We start from the raw sequence: 20,598 nt of genomic DNA on the forward strand, positions 1-20,598 counted from the left end.
TTAAAATGTTATGTCTAAAAAAGACAGGAGATGAAATCTGTCCACAGAACGTGTTAGAAATTAGAGTTAACTGCTTGGTTTTTCCAAGCATTTTTTAGGGTTAAATTTCTCAGAGCAGAATCCCATAGATATAACAGGATAGCCATGACATCTGTGTTTTTCATCTGAAACATTTAAAAATTAAAGACTACAGTTTGTAGTAAAGATTCAAGGATATCACTAGAAAATGACAGCATGATTTTCTGTTGGAACTACAAAAAGCCAATCACATCCAAGACGGTTAAAAAATGTTGCCTTGCAGAGAAAGGAAACAAGAGCAGAAACTTGACAGAGGATAGCTGACAAGGTCCCAGAATCCAGGGTATACCTCTAAGGGCGCCAGAAGTGTCACGAGGTCTATTTCACACTTTTCATCTTGACATCTGACAGCGGGTCTGGAACTGTACAGAGCTTGATCTCTTAGCCTCTCGATTTCTGACAGTCTTGCAATAGGGTTCATCTCATCAAAAGTTATCTGTAATTCGGTGCTTGTCTGAGAAAAGTATTCAGAGTAACACTGCTGGCTTTTCTCTTTCTCAACCGGAGCCCCTGATGGCCTGCCCTGGCCTTCCTTCTGCATCTGTTCAGCACCCGGACGTTGCCATCCTTCCTCCGAAGGCTGTGGCTCCTGAGTCCACCTTTGCAGAGGGGATCCGGCCCTGGGCAGAGAGGAAGAGAGGTCCCCTGGGCACTGACACTCCTTCACTGCCATCTCAAGACCCGGCTTGAAGGCGGGGTTCTTTTTCTGGATTTCACACTGGAGGACCACTAACTGATGCTCCTGTTCTTTTATCTGCTGATCCATCTTTTGCTTCAGGTTTTCCACCTGCCGTTTCTGGGCGACCAGCTCATCTTCGAGCTTCCGACATTTCTGGTGGTGATGTACCTCCCCACCTTGCCCTTGGTGCATCTGCTCGCGACACTGCTGGAGCTGCCTCTCAAGGTCTCGGATATTTGTTTCACAGAGCCTCGCGTTCTCTTGAGCCCTGCAGTTTTCCCGCTGGAGAGACACAAAGTCGAGCTGGATGCCCGAAATGTCACATTCTGTGATGACTTTGGAGTCCATCAATTTTTCCATCTTTTTCCGAAACTCTTCTGCGGAGCGTTTGAATTTCTCAGATTCCTCCTGAAACAGAACCATCTTCCTGTGGGTCACCTGCTCCTCTAGGGTCTTTAAGCGCAGTTCGTCCTGCACCTTTTTCAACCTGTCGTTCAGGTCCTGCACCTGTGCCCGCTGCATCTGCACCGTCTGCTCCCCAAGGCGTTTCTCCTCTTTGGATGCGCTCAGCTCTGCGCTCAGACTTCGCACCTCCTTCTCCGTGTTCTGGATGATGAGGTCCTGCTGGTCACACTTCTGCTTAAATTCACTTACCAAATGTTGACTTTGGGCCAGGTCTTCTTCCAGGCATTTGATTCTCCTCTGGAAATCCTGTTCCGTTTTCGTCTGTTTGTGCAAGTGTTCGTTTGTGGCACGGAGCTGGTCTTTAAAACCATCCGCCTGGTTTTTCAGGGCTTCGCATCTTTGCTGGATGGCTTGTTTCTCTAAGACCACGTTTGCCGATTCTGTCTCAATCCTCTGCATCATTAACTTGGTTTCGTTATTCTGCCTGGTGAGCTCATCCACTTTGTGCTTTAGCCTGTCCGCACACTCATTACTTCTCTCCAATTCCTCTTTAAGCTTTTGGATTTTCTCGTTGTTTTCCTTTTCGGCTTGAATATTTTGAAGCAACTGCGCGTGGCTTTTCTCAAACTGTTCTTTCAGATGATCTGACTTTCTCTGGCAGGACCGTGCTCTTTCGCTAGAGAAGTCCTTGTCATCCCTCATAGAAGTCACTTGTGAATTTAAATGCTGGATGCTCCTCTCAGTGACAACCTGTGTCCTGGTGATCCGGTTCACCTCCCTCTGCAGCTTCCCTCTCTCCTGCTGCAGAGACTCCAGTTCTTGCTCATAGTTGTGCTTTATCCTCTTAAGGTCATCAGCCTCCTGCCTGACCTCTTCCGCCTTCCCCGTGGTCTGGCTCAGCTGCCTGCCCAGCTCCTGCAGCTGGCGAGAGAACCCCTCCTCCGCCTGGTCCTTCCTTTCCAGCTCCAGCTTGAGGCATCTCAGTGCATTGTTGGTTTCATCCAGCTTTTCTTTGAGCAAGCGAGCCTTTTCCTCTGATGAAGTCTTCTCGAGCTGCAGGGCACTGAGTTCATATTTCAGCTCCCTCATGTCCTTCTCAGCCTTTCTGTTGGCCACTGTCAGCTCATCCACCTGCTGCTTCAGCTCCTCAGCCTGGCTGCTCGTACAAGCCGGCAGCCTGTTTTCTCTGCACGAATACTGCATCTCGGTTATTTTTCTTCTGGCTTCTGATTCAATTTTCTGCTTTTCCTTCAGCTGTTTCTCTGCCACCTGTTTCTGGAACGTGAGGTCTTTCTCCATCTGCTCGATCAGCTTCAGGAGCTCCTCTTCGTGCTCCTTCTTTCTCCTTAGTTCCTCCATCAGCTTATCTTTCTGTTGCTCCAGCTCATGGAGGCTGCAGTCTTTCCTCTTCAGGTGGTCCTCCAGGGCTGTCCTGGTGGCAGTGTGCTCCTCCAGCTGTTTCCGGAAGCCACGCAGGTTCCTTTCCACAGCCTCCCTCTGGGCCTCAGCCTCGGCCGTGAGCCTCCGCACGCGCTCCAGCTCGCGCTGCGCCACCTCCTTCTCCCCCTCGACGGCCTCCAGCTCCCGGCGGTACCGCTGGGCCTCACTCTCCGCCCGCATCTTCTGCAGAGCGATGTCCACTGCATCTCTCTGCTGCTTCCTCAGCTCGTTCTCCGCTGCTTCCCTGACCTTTGGAAGCTCCTCCTCGACCCGGGACTTCTGCTTCTCGAGCTCAGCCAGCATCCTCTCCAGCTCCGTTATCTTCCCTGTGAGTTTGTGATTCTCCAGCATAGTGGCCTCCTGCCGCTGGAGCAGATCTGAATACGCCCCGTGTTCAGAGGCCTCCTGACACCTTTTCATCTATGAGAGACGTTCAGAAGGGTCAGACCCATTCAGCTCCAATCTATCTTCAAGAATCTGAAGCCATGCTCATGAAAGGACTTATACAGACAAGCGAAACCAAAGGCAGAACAAGCCCACCACCACCACCACCACCATCTTCAGAGAAGAAGCTTCCCAAAGTCAGTAGTGGGAGAAGATGAAAAACCCTGCATATGAGGTGTTCTAAATCAAGGAATCTTTTTTGTTTTTTTTTTTTTGGTCTCTTAGGAACAAATTTGCTTTTAAAATTTGCTAGCTCAGAATTTTACAGCAAGGAGAAACCTTACAGAACGACCCTCATCCCAGATGAGGACACTGAGGTCTAGGGAGGTTAAGTAATTTTGAAAACTCACACAGTAGTCGAGTCACAAAGTAGGAACCAAAATTCTCACAACAGTCCTCTTTCTGCTCTCACATACAACTCAGTCCTACGGGCTAAGAAGAACGTACAATGTATAGGAACTGAATGACATTAGAGAATTTAGTTTAAGTTTCTAGCCCAATGGAAATTTAAAATGATATTTACATCCTCCTGTCTTACAGGTAAAGAAACAAGATATAGAACTTTGGAACAGAGAGCCAGCCAACTGAGGAAATAATACTTAACTCGAGGAAGGAGGAATATTATACAAAAGTTTGTAATTTCTACAATCAAATGCCTCACTACTTTATATCTGCCTTACCATGATACTTAGAATACTCAGAATTGCTAACGCAAAGGCAGCTACAGTCCCTGGTGGCTTTAGAAAAGGTGTGCTTCACATACTCACAGGTTCTGCTGCTGTTATTAAGGACATGCCCTCATGTGAATCCACTTTGACAAGTACCTTCAGATACTCCACAAACATAAAGATATGTGTTAAATATAAATGCTTGTAAAAGTATACTTAGGGATTCAGCTCCAATTAAGAAAATTTGTTCATTCTACTGATTACAAAATCAATCTCAGCTGGGAGGAATACACTTGACCTACAGAACAACATGATCAGGGCTGAATTTAATTTCTTGTTATTAATACCATAAGGCCATTTAGTGTCACATCATGGGCTCAAAATCATAGTTAGAAATAATTTAAACCGAAGGAGGGAAATTATTCTAAATAGCAGATTTTATTTTCATTGAAAAGCCTTGGTAAGCCTCGAGAATTGAGTCTGTATTACAGACCACTGCATCTTATTTTGCTTCCTCTCATTTCTTGATTCCCAATAACTTTGATGAACATTTTAGCTGTTTCCTTTGCTAATCTAAATATGATTTTTAATAAGAATTCATATGGAAATGAATCTTATCACAGGCTGCAATATTTAGTGCTCTATTTTCTTTATTTTCTTCTCAGGGTCAACTCAGTGATACTGAAGCATTTTAACTGCTTAGACATTAGGTGTTCAATATGTTTTGCGTAGACAGTTTCTAAAAGGGTCTTTCTCAATTCCTCATGAAACTTCCTTTAAAACTTAGCTGTTGCTAAGAAGTTCTGAGTCGCTCCCTTTTTTTCTTGGTCACCTTCTGAGGTTTAAAAAAATGAAAATTCTCTCAGAAATACATGTCTTGTTAAACTCTCAGTGTTTTGGAGTCATTTTGGTGACTGATAATAATCTCATGTTGTCTAGCTGACTGAATTTTTTCAGCAAATATTAGAAAAATTACTTGAAATAATTTCGTCCTACTGCTGATTTGCTTTCTTGTATGTCTCAAACATATTCACATAAAAATAGCTTCAAGTTTTATCTACATGTTTCCCAAGGAGACATGCTATCCTTTAATCTCAGCAATTAACATTTAATATATTTTGCTGTCAACAAAGACTAGAGAAATACTTTTATCCATCCATCTATTACAGATACTCTACTGATGTTTCTGTAACAAATTCGGTATTATCTTTGAAATTTAACGTGAATCCCTCCTTGATTTCATGTTTATCATGAAAAATTCTGCTCTCTGACCAAGATTTCTCATGTGGGTCCTTCCAGACCCAGTGTCAGAAACACTACTCTTTGAAATCAGAAAACTGAGCTACGTCTCTTTTCTAAGATATGCCATTATTAAGATCCTTAAGTGGTGAATTTTTAATAAGGAATTTTAAAATCCATTTTAAGTTATTATAGTCTTTGCGTGGTCCTCCATAAGCTATATTGTTTTGACTTTAAATTCAATACCATCTTTTATATTTCAAAGGGTGACAAGCATAATTTTGGATCTATTTCAGGCTTTCTGAAATCTTTTGGTTCTCTCAACTTCTAGTATTCTACTTCAGATAAATTGAGCAAATTGGCTCATATATGTGTAATCAGACATACACTACAAGAAAGAGAAGGGCTTAATTATTTATATTTAACTACTAAATACACAATTTAAAAGATCTGTATACCACTTGAAACGGAATCATACCTCTTAAAAACTAAGAGTGTAAACAAATTATGAACTTTCTTTCATAGATGAGAAGGGTATGCCAATTATTTGGATGCGAAAATATTCTGGTTCTCGTTTCTAAACCCAAAGGAAGTTAGTTGTATATAAAGACTTGCAAGTAGCCGTGTTAGTGACCTAGTTGCCAAAAATTATTTACTCTGAACAGACAAAAATAGTTTACAAAAGCGGTCACACTTTTAGAAACTAAACCATCTATTAGACATTTACTACTGTTTTGGTTCTCTCATTAGATGAATGGCGTTATACTAAGTACAGTCACCTTCAGGATTTCAACAACCGTCTAATTTAAACAGCTAATGCCCCACAATTTACTTACTACAGCATTCAGTTTACTATTTTTGTCTGTTCTGAGGTTAGGAACAGAAAGCATACCAAGACAATAGAGCAGAGCATACCTTCAAAATTAGATACAATAGCCTTTTATGAAAATATATTTTCATAAATAACTCTTATTCTTTCTGTTTCTGAATACATTTTAAATGCATAATCAAAGACACTGAAGTTCTCCAAATCAGAATGGTACTTAGTCTTTTTAACATACACCATATCTTTTTGGCAAAACTAAAAACAAAAACAAAACAAAACCCCCCACAATTCTTAAAAAAAATACTACCGTTTTATATAAACACCTGCTTCTTTTAACTTAATGGCTTTTGCATTTTAAATCCTTGAAGATGTAAATTAATCGAAAAATGCATAAAACAAATATATTTATGTAGTATTTCTGCTGACATCATAACAGTAGTAACTATACTTGAAAGAAGAATACTTCTCAACTGTGAGAAAACTGAAAGAGATTCTGCTAAACTGCCAACACTCCGTAATTTAAATAGAACTACTTAGGACATTAACCCTCTCATACTAGCGTCCTAGAGTGAAAATAAAAATGTTTTTTTTCCAAAGTGGTTGTTCTTTTTTTTTTTTTTTTCAATGTTTTTCAATTCGAGAGAATCTTAATAACAAACAAAAGAAAAACCTAGGCCTCTACCGTTTTCACTATAATTTTATAATTAATCATTTATAAGCCGGCTCTCAACCACATAAGTTTATCATGAAACCATCTTGTGACTCCTTTTCAGTAACCTGCCCATGGTTAATGGTTACCTCCTCCTCCTCCAGCCGCTTCAATGAGTCCCCAGCAAATTTAATATATTGTGTCATGAGGGTGACCAGAGCCGTGTACCGGGTCCTCAAGTCCATGAACTGCAAGAAAGGAAAAAATAATAATAAGAACATAATCTCCAGTTGCCCTAAATGAGCTGAATGAACACTGAGTAGTAATAAAATATTAACTAGGCTTTGGGACAGGGAAGTACATGACTCCCCAGCAATCAGAACCGTGTAGGGACGAGAGTACTGCTGTGCAAAATACAGTAATGGCAACCCTCTTCTGAATTTAATCATGACGCACATTTATTATTCTCTGCCAGTCACTCATCGTGAATGAAGATTTTCAAAGGGTTTTTTAAAACGCTTAGTAAGAGGCATTTTTACAGGTCGAGCGCGTCTACTGGGGATGACGGAATGTTCTGGAAGTGGATCGTGGTCAAGGTACAACACTATGAATATACTGAATGCCACTGAATCGTATGCTTAAAAATGGGTAAAATGGTGAATTTTCTATCATGGACACTTTACCACAATACAAATGTGTAAATGTAAAATTGCTGAAGTGTCGCTCCTCTCTTTTACACCCTCCCCGTCTCTGGACGGGTATCACCTCTTGAATGACGAGGTCTGCTGAGCTCTGTATTCTCCGGCGTTTCACTGGAGACTTTTGTTGTGAATCCACCATGGCCCGGTAGGTCATCGTTTGTAATTCGTAGTCCTGTATAAAGGAAATGGTAAGATGGATTAAAGCAAAGCACTAACCCTTCATTCTACAGAGATCTGATGCAGAGAAAGGGAATCTAGTTTCACTGAATAAGTCACGAAAATATTGCAAAACTACATTTGCAGCAATCAATCCAATCCTGAGATGTTTCCAAGGTGGCAATAAAAACCAGAAACGGTGAGGGTGGTCAGGAAAGTCCCTAGGTCTCTTTAGGAGCTCGTGGAGACAGTCAGGGACAGTGTGCCAGTTATTTTCACCTCCCTCTCCTCTTGTTAGGAAATGGGACTGCAGGTCCGGATGGGTGGAGCTGAGGTGTGGTGGGCGGCTCAGAGCACAAACAAGGTAGACGTTCTACCACAACACATTCTAGCAACACTTCCGTGGCTACTCCAGCAAGGAGGCAAGGGGGTAAACAAAGTGGTAAGAGGCAGATCACAGAGCCATGTTTTACTCTGGCCTGTGTGTGTGTGTGTGTGTGGGGGGGGGGGGGGGGGGTGGCAGGCTGCACACGTGTGTGACACAGAGAGAGAATGAAAGAACCAGGGGTCGGGTCATCACGTGACTCACATTTTCATAAAGCATTGAGAGGTAAGTGACAAAGAGTGAAGATTCTCTGTTTCACTTTTTAACACAGACTGAATGACTTGCAAAGGCTTTAAAAGTACACCGTAGAAGCACCCCCTCGAATATATGAACATGAAATCTGATAGAAGGAACTGCTCTTCTCACCTTCACCGCAGTGGAGTACTGTTCTGCGTATTTCTGACACTCATCCATTTTGCTCTGTTTCATTTCTATTTCAGACACCAGCATCTATAAACACAGGTTAGGAGAAAAGGGACAAGGCATTCTATACTGTCCAACAACTTGAGATCTCAGGCACTAAGAAATATGTACATCATTTAGGACTACAGCTCTCTACCCCACTGCACTTTTTTTAAATTGTAGCCTTGATTGATTGATTGACTGATTGATCTGGACACACTGCATGGCTTGTAGGATCTTAGTTCCCCAACCAGGGATTGAACCTATGCCCCCAGCAGTGTAAGTACCAAGTCCTAACAACTGCATCACCAGGGAATTCCCTCTACCCTGCTGTACTTAATGTCATCTGCCTTATGGGTAAGGTCCAAACCTTCAAGATTAAGCCACTAAGTGACACCCCCTCATGGGGCTTCCAAAGCAGAAATTACTAAACTCCATGGGAATTATTCACAGGTAGATTTGAAACCCTTAGCCCCAGACTAATCCTGATCTAAAGAGAGCTAGGAATTACTAGGCTCCTCAAGGATGAACAAAAATCCCAAGGCGTTTAACTCGTGGTCACATGTGGTGGTTTCATTTTCTACGACTAGCCATTTTTTTAAATTTAGGATCCCAAGAAACTATCGTGGTCAGCAAAGTACCAAAGAGACGTCCATACCTGCAATTAAATGATCATTAGAATCTTCAACTGCCCCAATATGCAACCTTCGTAAATCAAAGTGAGTGATGTATGTAGATTTGAGTGCAGATTTTTAACATTTACAATGTATTCCCTGCCTTCCTTGAAATAGTTGCTGACCTTTTGTTTTAACAAGAGAAAGGAAGGTCAGGGTCATGAGTGAGCAAATGCAGACACAACCTTTGCACAAGGAATTGTGTTTACACACCTTCTGCTGATTCAATTGTGTGGCTAGGGTTTTACTGTTTTCAGGCTGATTTTCCTGAATCTTCCTCTGCGTAGTTTCAACTTGGTGGATCCAGTCATCTAAAGGGTGGTAGGTATCTCTGTAGCACTTCAGTGACTTCCCAATGCCTTCCAAGTCCCGTAACCTAAGAGGATAACAACAGAATAGTCACGGTTTCCAAAAGGAACCAACAGGAAGGTGGAAGGTGTAGAAAAAAAGGGAGGGACAAAGGATTACTGTCCTAAGATGCACTAAGCACAACAGGGGTGTGTCAAGAATTCAAGGCCACAACATCCCAGGCCCATCTCCAAGGGCAGCTGCACTGCCTTGGGTTGAATAGAAATTCTTTTTCTCCATGACTTGTGCAATTTATTGGTACTGACTATTCTAGGGACAAGCCCAAGAGACTCAAGCTACAAAAGCAGGAAACCTGGAAAGTTAACCACAATAATTACCAATCAGCAAGTTCTGAAAACCCAAAGTTTGCAGCAATGGTAGTTCACTTCTGAAATAATGATGCAATAGCAATGAATAGTTCAACATGGACTCAGAGGGTCCTTTCCAAGAGCTGTGATTAAACACCCCAGTTTCTATGATTTTAAAACCACTACATTAAACCCACAGATCACGTATTTTAGAGATTAGATACCATTTATTTAAACACAATTTATTTCCTACAAATGGCACTATATGATAAAAGCATTTTAGTTGCATTAATAAAAACATTAAAAAATGAATAAGAAAGAACACTGTTCCATTTCTTTTAACATGAGTCCCCCAAACCACCCCATTTCTTTTCACTTTATTTCAGTCAGTGGGTAAATGATTTCGACTTTCTTGTGTCTTCAATTAAAATGAGCATCAGGTCATTTCAGTCTCTTTAGGCTTCTTGCCTAGTATAGATGATTCATTTGGCCCTAGGAAATGCATGACCCATGCTCCTCTAAGTCATGGTTATTTGGATACTATCAGTGGTAAGAATTAGGGAACTACATTTTTTTTCCTTCAGAAAAGGCAAGTAGATTAACTAGATAAATGCCAGAGTACATCAATAGCTGTAATAAACCAGAACTGAAAAATACTGACTTGGAAGTTAAATATCTTACTAAAGTCCATTCTATAAAAAAGAAATGTAACCCAGAGAACACCATAATTCAAAAAGACACATGCACTCCAGTGTTCACTGCAGCACTATTTACAATAGCCAGGACATGGAAGCAACCTAAATGTCCATTAACAGATGAATGGATAAAAAAGATGTGGTACATATATACAATGGAATAGTACTCAGCTGTAAAAGGAATGAAACTGGGACATTTGTAGAGACATGGATGGACCTAGAGACTGTCATACAGAGTGAAGTGAGTCAGAAAGAGAAAAACAAATATCGTATATTAACACATATATGTGGAATACAGAAAAATGGTACAAATCAACTGGTTTGCAAGGCAGAAATAGAGACACAGATGTAGAGAACAAACATATGGACATCAAATGGGGAAAGCAGGGAGGGTTGGGGTGGGGGGGATGAATTGGGAGACTGGGACTGTCATATATACGTTATTAATAAGAAAAAAATACCAAATTGTACACTCTAAATATATGCATTTATTGTATGTTAACTGTATCTCAATAAAAGTTCTTAAAAAAAGAAAAAAAAAGTGGCTATACTAAAAAAAAAAAAAGAAAGAAATGTAATTGGACAGAACTCTTGCAAGTAACACAATTAACTATATATGGAAATTAACTCTATGGAATGAATTACATATGGAAATAAAAAGCCTAACACAGTCAGACTTTACCCAGAACATAGAGATTAAATCTGAGCTAAAACTGAATGAAAAGGGTACTAACCTGTTGTCAACCTGAACATGAACATTCTGCCACCTCTCAACCAACTGATCTGCTTTTTCTTTGTGCCAGTCAAAGTCAAGGTCACGTTCCTTGTAGGTTTTAAACATCTCATCACTGATGGTCTTTGCTCTCTGCAGCTCATCCTCCAGCGCATGGAAGACCTCTCTCTTTTCATCCACTTCAGATCTCCATTGCTAAAACACATCAATTTATAAATGTTACAAAAACGTATCAACCACTCACTGGATAAACATATTATTCACCTAATTTTACAATTCATTTACAAATGACTGCTATAAAATCAAACAAAAGAAAAAATATCTTTCATATACAAAATATTACATTAGGTTGAACCTTATAAAACTGCCAATATTTGACTGTATTTTGACCTAAAAAAAAACAATTTCATAGAGTTCAGTCTAATAGAAATTGCATACCAATAAAATATATTTCACAAGCAAGTCGGCTACCTCAATAAGTCTTTCTTCATTGTTTATTTTTTAAATATCTACTGATCTCATTGTTTAAAAATAAACATATGCATTAAAAATCACTGAGACAACTTTTTACAACTGTTTTACAATATCTTTACTTAGGGTTTTATAAATGAAAGAAGAGAAACAGACGAGTACAGCTATCAGCCTTTTTCCTTCTTAAATTAACTACTCTCCTCTCCTCCCAGACTTCTTAAAATAGCTGCCTCTTTGCAAGAAAATCTGTCACAAACAATTCACTTTTTCGTTTCAACTCCTCTTGCTGCCAGCATGAAGGGACTATAAAGACCCACCATCAAAAAGATCCGAACTTCAAATGAAGAGACCTCACCTCAAACTAAAAATGAATGAACAGACTTATTTACAGTTAAGCCGTGGCATGACAGAGATTGGACATGGAATGAATAGCAACGTAGTCAAGTTCAAACACTTAACGCTTGATGTCTGAAGACGTGGGCCAAGTGCTAGAGAAATACTTCTAGATGATAATCTTAAAAAATAGCCAGCAGTGAGACTCATACCTTTAAAGTACTTATTAGGTTCTCAATGTTATTCTTGTCAGCTATAACTGCTTCCTCTTCACACAGTTTAGTTTCATAGAGTTTTACAAGGGCTTCTGCAGCTTGAGTGTTTTTTAACACCAAGTTGACAGTTTTCAACCTGAGAAAGAGAATTAAACAATACCCTCTTTTGGTAAGCATTTATTTTCCCACAATACAGTCCCAAAGCACCACGAGGGTGGGTGATGCAGCGTGTTTTTCATCCCGGGACACTGACACTTTTATTACAAGATTAACATCCCGCTAAGTAAGTCAGACAAAGACAAATGCCAAATGATATCACCTATATGTGGAATCTAAAATAGGACACAAATGAACTTATCTACGAAAGAGAACCAGACTCACACACACAGAGATCAGACTGGTGGCTGCCAGGGGGGAGGGATTTGGGGGAGGGATGGACTGGGAGTTTGGGGTTAGGAGATGCAAACTATCACATGTAGAATGGATACATGACAAGGTCCTACTCTACAGCACAGGGAACGCTACTCATCATCCTGAGATAAACCACAATGGAAGAGAACATGAAAAAGAATGTATTTATACGTATAGCTGAGTCACTTTGCTGTATAGCAGTAAATAACACAACACTGTAAATCAACTGTACTTCAATAAAGTTTTTAAAGAATGATTACCATCCGGCTGTCTTTTAACAGAACCCACACCCTGTCCCCACAAGTGGTCCTCAGCAGGAGATTCCAACAGAATAGGGGCTTCTTTCAAACCCCGCTGCGACCAGGCCTGGGAGGAAAGTCCTACAACAGCTGAGCTACCAAAACTACAGGCAACTTGCGGGAAGATCATTAATGCTCTAGTCTCTGAAGCTCACCCCCTTTCAACATGAAGAAGGATCATAAGTCCATGGAAATATTTAATATATTTGTTATTAAGAAAAAAAATTATATTCTTAAAAACAAACATTTTTAGCTAGACAGCCTATATACAAAATGGCAGCTTTATGAAGCCAGTTTGGATGATTTTTATTTAAGGCAGTGATTCCATACTTCTCTATGTAGGTGGAGGACATGGAATAGACGTGGTTCACGCTCTGGACCACCACGCTGAGCTCGGATCGCAAGGTGGGAGCTGAGGAAGAGGCAGCCGCTTGGCTGAAAAAGTCTTCACATTTACTCGTGATTGTGGCCAAATCGTCTTTAAGTCGCTCCAGCTCTTTCTTTAGTTTCTGCACGATAGAGAACAAAACATAAGGATTAGGCTATCACTCCAGACGGGACCTCTTTCTTCAAACACTTTAAAAATACACATTTCCCATTATGACCCTTGACTTAAACATGCACATATCCTCTTTTTTCTTAATTGAAGTGTAGGTGATTTACAATGTTGCGTTAATTTCTGCTGTACAGCACACTGACTCAGTTATACACATACATCCATTCTTTTTTTCACATTCTTTTCCATATGGTTTATCTCAGGATATTGAATATACGGCCCTGTGCTATACAGTAGGACCTTGTTGTTTATCCATCCTGTATATAGTAGTTTGCATCTGCTAACCCCAAACTCCCAAGCCATTCCTCCCCCCACCGCCCCCCACTGGCAACCATGGGTCTGTTCTCTATGTCTGTGAGTCTGTTTCTGTTCTGTAGATATGTTCATCTGTGTCATACTTCAGATTCCACATATAAGTGATATCATATGGTATTTGTCTTTTTCTGACTTACTTCACTTAGTAGGATCATCTCTAGTTGTAAAACATTTATGTATTCTTTACTGTTTCTTTATCAAAGAAACGAAGCCACAGCAATCAAATCGTACAATCCATCACTCCCTCACTGCCCATCTCCTCGGGCCCAAACATCTAATTCAGTGCTTGTGCATCTCGCGGGTGATAAACTGGGAGAAGCCCTCGCGGCCTCCACATAAATGGGTAAGAAAGTCCGTGTTCCTGTGTTTACCCGAGTGAGAGGTGGAACTGAATTACAGAATCCTCGTCTGTCATCAGCCGCAAACAGTCAGACCTCACCAAGTGACCCCCCGGCACAGGGAGCGTGTGAGATGTCGCAGAGTCGACAGTAAAGGTCATTGAGACAGTAATCTGCGCTAATCCTGTCTCAGCCTCACCTCCTGCTCTGAGATTCTGAACACGCTTTCACGCAGGTCGTCCCTCTCCAGGGGGGTGCGGATCTGTCTGATGAGACGGTCTTCACAGCTCTCAAGCCGAAGCCTGAGGTTTCGGACTTCAGAGATGTAGAGATTATAAGCTGATTCCTCTTGCTCCTCTGTGAAAGGAAACGTAATGTTCAGAAAATACCTCATTTTCTATCTTTTAGATGTTCTTGTTCAGGATTCAGCACGGCAGTTTTACTACTCCTGGGACACAGCTAGTCAAACTAATGTTACCAGTTATCACCACAAACCCACCCAAGGATATCCACTTTGAAATTGTGGACATGACGATTTATGAAGATTTAATAAAATTTCCTACCAAATGTAAAATAGCTAGTGGGAAGTTCCTGCATAACACAGGGAGATAAACTCGATGATGGGTGATGACTTAGAGGGCCAGGATAGGGAGGGTGGGAGGGAGTCGTGGGAGGGAGGGGATATGGGGATATATGTATAAATACAGCTGATTCACTTTGGTGTACTTCAAAAATTGGCACAACAGTGTAAAGCAAGTACATTCCAATAAAGAGCTTAAAAAAAATTCCCTAATGCTACCTAAAGTACCAATATCTGGTTTATGATGTCTAAGGAAAATAATATATTGCTCTGTTTTGTGTTATAGGAAACCTCTCCCCTTTGCTCTCAATTTTGCTGTGAATCTAAAACTGCTCTAAAAAAACAAGTCTTTAAAAAATCCAAATCTGGCATATGGAAAAATAATTGAAACTTTTCTGAAACTAAAAGATCATCACTCTGAACAGCACATTGCAAAATAGTGCAGACGTTTAAAAGTAGATGCATTAAGAACTCATTGTTTGTCATACGACTTGGTTGGCATCTTTTTATTAATTCATCATTTGGAAATGAACAAATCCCTCCTTGAATATTCCCACCTCAAACATGCATTTAATGTTCCAGTAATTGCTTCTACCTATTACAGGTTGAATGAGATAATACACCTAAGATTGAGATTCCCATTGATAGTAGAAAACAGCTTGGACCAAACACCCGTAGGGAAAAAAGGCAAAGGATTCCCATGCTTTACCTCTTTCTGCAGATTTAAGAAGTTCTTGATAATACTGTTTACACACGTTAACTTCCTTTTCCAGTTGTGTTATATCTGAGCCTGAAAATACTTGGGATTCCTGGCTATCTTCCAGGAAATCTTCAAAACGAGACTGCAGATTACTCAGAACTTGCTGATGTTCACCAGGTAACATCGTCTTTATCTAGAGAAGACCAATGATCCATTATAGTACTAAGAACGAAATTTCAATAGGAGAGAGCTCAAGGGGGTGTCGTGGGACATGAGTTTATATTAACAGTCATAAATAGAAAACCACTGGAAATTAATTTTTTCTTCAGTCACAATCTTAGGTTTTAAAAGACAAAGAAAAACAAGACTATAAAATTTAATAAATGAAATCAAACTGCACCTATTTCTATATGCCCAAACACTGTATCTTGTCACCCAACGAAAACGTAAGCCCTGAATGAAGAATAGGATTTCCAGATACCCCAGTTCTTTGAAAGTGCATCGTACACAGCAGGCACAGAAGAGATATTCACTGAATGAATGATGCTATCACAGATCTGCTGGACTCCATCCTACTCCAGAGAAAATACAAAACCCACCCCTGGTGACAAGGGGCCCCACATCTTTGGACAGGTTAGGTGGATGTGCAGATTTATACTTACTGAAGCCACATTGCTAGCTCGGATTCTGTCGATTTCATTGATGAGGTAGTGCCAGGAGACTACACTCTTCATGTTTATGTGAGACTCATGCCAAAGGGTCAGGACATTCTGATACTGCTGCTCGATTCTGAAACATACGAAAGAAAACTCAGATTCAGTCTTTCCACTCCCTCGGAACCCATGGGACAATTTTCCTTTGTGTTTGTGAAATATCCTAGGTTTCCTAGTTCTAGGCCCTCCTGATTCTAGGAGTCTCGTCAAAGCACTGATTGTTTCTTTAACCTTCAGAGACCTCCAAAGCCAGCCCCGCGTCTGGAGCTAGTGCACACAAACCTGTTTGCAAAGTCGACTGCCTCTTTGTTTGGAGGAGGGACGGTGAAGCACACAGACGGGACCATGGCTTCGTTCCCAGTGGGGCTGATGACCTTCCACTTAGCGCGATGAGAGTTGTTCGCCAAAACACATTCATCGTCTTTGAAAATGGTTATCTGGTTTTAAAAGAAGAGCAGAATAACCAGATGAGGTCCCTGGGGGGTGCATCTTTTTCCATACCCAATCTTGGGAATTGTTTTGTATTTCTGAGGTGGAAAACTTGACCACTAATGAGAAATAGGATCTCAACTTTCAAATACGTGAATAATGCCAGAAAATGGTCTGTTTCTGGGCGTTAAAGTACCTCAATCTGTCTGTAGTCACAGATGGCTTTGATGGGAATAGAGGTTTTGAGTGGACAGTCAGGATTTCGTGGCCTCAGCTGAACGATTGTTTTTGCTCTCCCCATCAGGCTTGCAACCGTGCTCTTATACTGCAGAAGCTGTTCTTTCTCTTCCTAAGGAATTAAATCAGATGGATTTTAAAAGTGAAAAACGTGTGCGCGCTGTTCTTTTAGGGCTTTGCATAAACGAAACTTCACCAGAAGAGTCTTCCCTAACTGCCTGGTCTAAACTTTCCAACCCTCCCCGTCCCTGCCGGCACCTCTCTTCCCTTGTTTTGTTTGGTTGCTTCTTTCCTCTTTCGCATTTACCACTAACATACGATACATATTTTACTCATCAGTCGTGTTTACTGCATCCCACCCCCAGCCTGTAAGCAGCATCCTTGTTTGTTTTGTTCAATGTTCTATCCCCAGCACCTAAAATAGTGTCTGGGATACAGAAATGTTAACAACTATTTATGGAATGAATGACTAAACACGCGCGCACACACACACACACTCACACACCCCACAGTAAAAGCATTTTAAGATATTGAGGCAATCACATAAAGAAACACTTTTGTTGTATTTTTACCAAAAAAGGAAAAACTGAATGTTTAAATGTTTGATTGAGGCAGAAATATCAAGAGTACCAATAAAACATGATGTTCTGCACATAGAAAATATAATAAAGCACTAATCTAGTCCCCACTATACATCACTGATGAAACCTGAAGGTTTTCCTGTTCGTACCATTGATTCCTGAACGAGGTCCTCCAGCTTGTGAATGCTGCTGGACCTGTCACAGCTGTACTTCCGCTGAATGGCATCTTTTAGATTCCTCAAGTAATCTGAGGCTTCTTTGGCATCATTGAAAAACTACGGAAAGATGAAAAGTGGCAGTTAAAGTGCATGAAATGTCAGCAAAGCCCAGAGTTTTCAGGTTCCAGTACCACAGCCCTGTGTGTCCCCCTCCTACATGGGAACACGATAAGATCACAACTTAGCCAAAATCATTCCTTTAACCAAACACCAACTCTTGAACTTGGATGATGATGAATGAATGCTAACTGTCCATCCAAAGTTTATGTCTATAGAGATCAGACTGGTGGTTGCCAAGGGGGGAGGGAAGAGCAGGAAGGATGGATCGGGAGTTTGGGATTAAAAGATACAAACTAGTATATACAGGATGGATAAACAAGGCCCTACTGTATAGCACAGGGAACTATATCCAATATCCTGTGATAAATCAAAATGGAAATGAATACGAAAAAGAATATATATATATAACAAAGTTTATGTCTGTATTACGGTTTTGACCCTATATTACTTTGACTGAACTTCTACTTCACTTTAGGGTCCAAACTGTCGTTAATCGGGGGTGAAATTCCAAGAATATTTCACAACTCCTGAAGAACAGAAAAAAGCTCTCTGTAATGAAATAGTTCCTTAATAAGAGAAGCATGGACAAAAGTAAGATTTTCTGACATTTTAAGCGGTTTTTAAAGTATCTCTTCCTTACTGGAATGCTTCCATTTATCCTAAAGAACATATATCCCTTATATCCTACAAAGAAAACTTTGTAGCTTCTTTCCCTGAACCTTACACACATGCATCTTAACAGTACGTTATGGAGATGTTTTCTGTAACTCAGCCAGAACTGCAATACCATGGAACTACACGGTGATTCTGCTTCCATACCTCGAAATACGCGCTGTTCTCCTTTACGTGCTGCTCCACACACTGGCAGAGCTGCAGGATCCAGCTCCACTGCGTCTGCATCGCCGCTCGGTAGGCCTGATGGACAAAACACAGCCACGATTGCCGTCTGGACACTAAGACACACAACAGGCTTCTCAAGGATAAAAAGACTCTACTGTCTACACAGATGATGAGAATTCCTTAACAGAGTAAGACTTGAAAATCAGGGCAGCGAAACGTCCCTCTGAGCTAAGAGTTCCCAGCTGCGCAAAGCCAGTCCTAAAAGTTCAAACATAAATTTTTCAATCAGTCCAGTCACTTTCTTTCAAAATTTTAGCTTCTTGATTTTTTTTTCTGAAAATATCTGGAAAAAAGCTACCTGTTTTTCCATGAAAACCTCTTTAACGCTGGAAATGGATGCAAGCTATCTCAGCTTCGTAGAAAACCAAGCCTCCACTCCCTCTCCCCACACCACTCCCTGCCAACACTCGCCTATATGGAATCTTCAGATATGCCTCTTTCATGACATTTTCGTCGTTCTTTTTTCTGAATTTTTATATTACTGCATCATAAAATATCTCTCCTGACACAAAAGTACATGTTCCATAATTTTCCCTTTGTCTTTGCTTCCAAAAGTAGTTTGGAAGCTCTTGGTGGGGCTGGGGGGGATTGTTTGGCGAGGGTGGAAAAGGGCATACGCATTCCCTTATCAGTGTAATTCTGGAATTATATTCATGACAATACCAGGAATTTTTATTTCAAATTTTTTTACTTGAATTTTTATTTAGTAGTTGCTGTCTCTTTTTCCAAGAGCAAAAATATTGTAGGAAAGACACCTACTTACTAGGAAAACATGAAACACTCTTTCATATTTAAGGTGCAGTTCACTAGCTTCCAGAAGAGGGCGCCCTAGATGCTCTAACAAATGTCTTATGTAAGCCTGTCCCTCCTGGAAAAACTGTCCTGCTGAGCTCTGTCCAGACAGCTTTCTGGTTGGAATGTACAAGGCAGCACTGGAAATCCCGCATCACATCCTGATCACATTACCTGCTCCCTCCAATTAAGCTACTTTGAGTAAATTGGCTATAAAAGACACATCGTGCATTGTCAGATTATTAGTTTCTTTTTCACATAAAATATAAAATAGTGTTGATAATTAACTACTATCCATTGCCCACAAGACACTGGATGGGTCCCTGGAATCATAAAGATGACTATGGCTTAATTCTATTCTTCCAGAGACCTTTAGTTAATCAGACTAACAGCTCTGCCTGAAAGTAATCAGGTTCACGTCCATGTTTTCCATTCCCATCAAAATTCTCAACCTACAATCACACACATTTCCTAACAGCTTTCATCTCTCTACTCTAAAGAACATCCCACTTTTAGCTGATCATCATATAAAAGTATATTCAGATCCTTCATGATTCTAATTTCCTTTCCCTAGTGCCACCCTACCTTCTATGTCTTTAACATTCCTATGTGGCATTTCCTGGGGATGAAAAGCATATTTTTATACGAAAGAAGGTCAGCTATAATATTCCCAAGACCACCAAGTGAGGCCTAGAATTCTACGAATCTTTTGTGTCACAACGACTTCTTTCAGTGAACAAAGACTCTCAGGTTCCTTTCCTTAACTGCGTGTCCCATTGTAAGCATAGCTTCATTTTTCTTCCTCTGGAAATGCATATCTGTCCACGTTGGATACTTCTCGCCTCTTACACAACCCCCTGAATGTGCAGAAAGTCACTAACTCTAACCAGCAGATACCAGGCCTAAAAATTAAACACCCCCCCACCCTACCACCACCCCACAGGCAGCCTGATAAACTCCAGGTCAACCCTCCCCTTCTGGGTCTGAAATGTGTATTACATCCTGAGGACACACCTCACAAGACCAGATCATGAATACAGTTGGTAAATTAAATAATAATAACCAGTACTTCTTGAGAACCTATTATGGTCCAAGAACTGTGGGTTAGAAGCAATTTCCCCATTTCAGGTAAGTGAATGGGACTGAGCAAGGTTACGTCCCTGGTGCTGTGTCACATGGTCAGGAAGAAAAATCAGCCTCAAAGCCTATCACGTCAAGGTCCTTCACAGTCACTGTACTACACCTCTTGTGGCCACAGGGGTTGACAAAGCACCTTTACTGCAAGTGATGAGTGGGTGACACACTTTAGCAGAACTGAAGTTAAATCAGTATGATGTGTCAGAAACATGCTTTTTCAGCCAGACTGTAATAAAAGTTTGACACTTTGCATTTTTCAATTTATCAACAATACAAGAATCTGAAGGGTAATAATCAAAAGTCCATACTCCACCACGACCATTACACTTTCTGACTTACCTCAATGGTTAATCGGGCTGGGTGATTTTCCAGAAGCAGCTGCTCTGCTATCTCCTGAACTGATTTAATATTTTCTTCCTTTTGATCAAGTTCTCTCATTAATTCCTAATTTAAAGAAAGAAGCAAGAAATGTGTTAGAAAATG

The 20,598-nt window shown here is 40.7% G+C and overlaps 1 protein-coding gene across 12 annotated transcripts in view; it reads right to left on the reverse strand.

Moving 5' to 3' along the window:
• DST (dystonin) overlaps positions 1 to 20,598 on the reverse strand; it is a 470,805-nt gene that overhangs the window by 151,229 nt on the left and 298,978 nt on the right. For 11 of the 12 annotated variants that reach the window (XM_057698598.1, XM_057698604.1, XM_057698599.1 and 8 more), the window contains 15 exons: positions 20,455 to 20,559; positions 18,106 to 18,201; positions 17,158 to 17,283; positions 16,387 to 16,539; positions 16,044 to 16,198; positions 15,711 to 15,837; positions 15,058 to 15,241; positions 13,968 to 14,125; positions 12,890 to 13,068; positions 11,847 to 11,985; positions 10,832 to 11,025; positions 8,960 to 9,122; positions 8,037 to 8,120; positions 7,194 to 7,301; positions 6,578 to 6,676 (listed from right to left, as the gene is read on the reverse strand). In XM_057698598.1, the coding sequence (XP_057554581.1) occupies positions 6,578 to 6,676; positions 7,194 to 7,301; positions 8,037 to 8,120; positions 8,960 to 9,122; positions 10,832 to 11,025; positions 11,847 to 11,985; positions 12,890 to 13,068; positions 13,968 to 14,125; positions 15,058 to 15,241; positions 15,711 to 15,837; positions 16,044 to 16,198; positions 16,387 to 16,539; positions 17,158 to 17,283; positions 18,106 to 18,201; positions 20,455 to 20,559 (2,070 nt within the window). Of the gene's footprint in view, positions 1 to 367; positions 3,023 to 6,577; positions 6,677 to 7,193; positions 7,302 to 8,036; positions 8,121 to 8,959; positions 9,123 to 10,831; positions 11,026 to 11,846; positions 11,986 to 12,889; positions 13,069 to 13,967; positions 14,126 to 15,057; positions 15,242 to 15,710; positions 15,838 to 16,043; positions 16,199 to 16,386; positions 16,540 to 17,157; positions 17,284 to 18,105; positions 18,202 to 20,454; positions 20,560 to 20,598 lie in introns of all 12 variants that reach the window. The other variant, XM_057698609.1, reaches the window with a different exon arrangement.

This window comes from Hippopotamus amphibius, chromosome 11, assembly GCF_030028045.1.
Source record: "Hippopotamus amphibius kiboko isolate mHipAmp2 chromosome 11, mHipAmp2.hap2, whole genome shotgun sequence".
NCBI lineage: Eukaryota > Metazoa > Chordata > Mammalia > Artiodactyla > Hippopotamidae > Hippopotamus > Hippopotamus amphibius.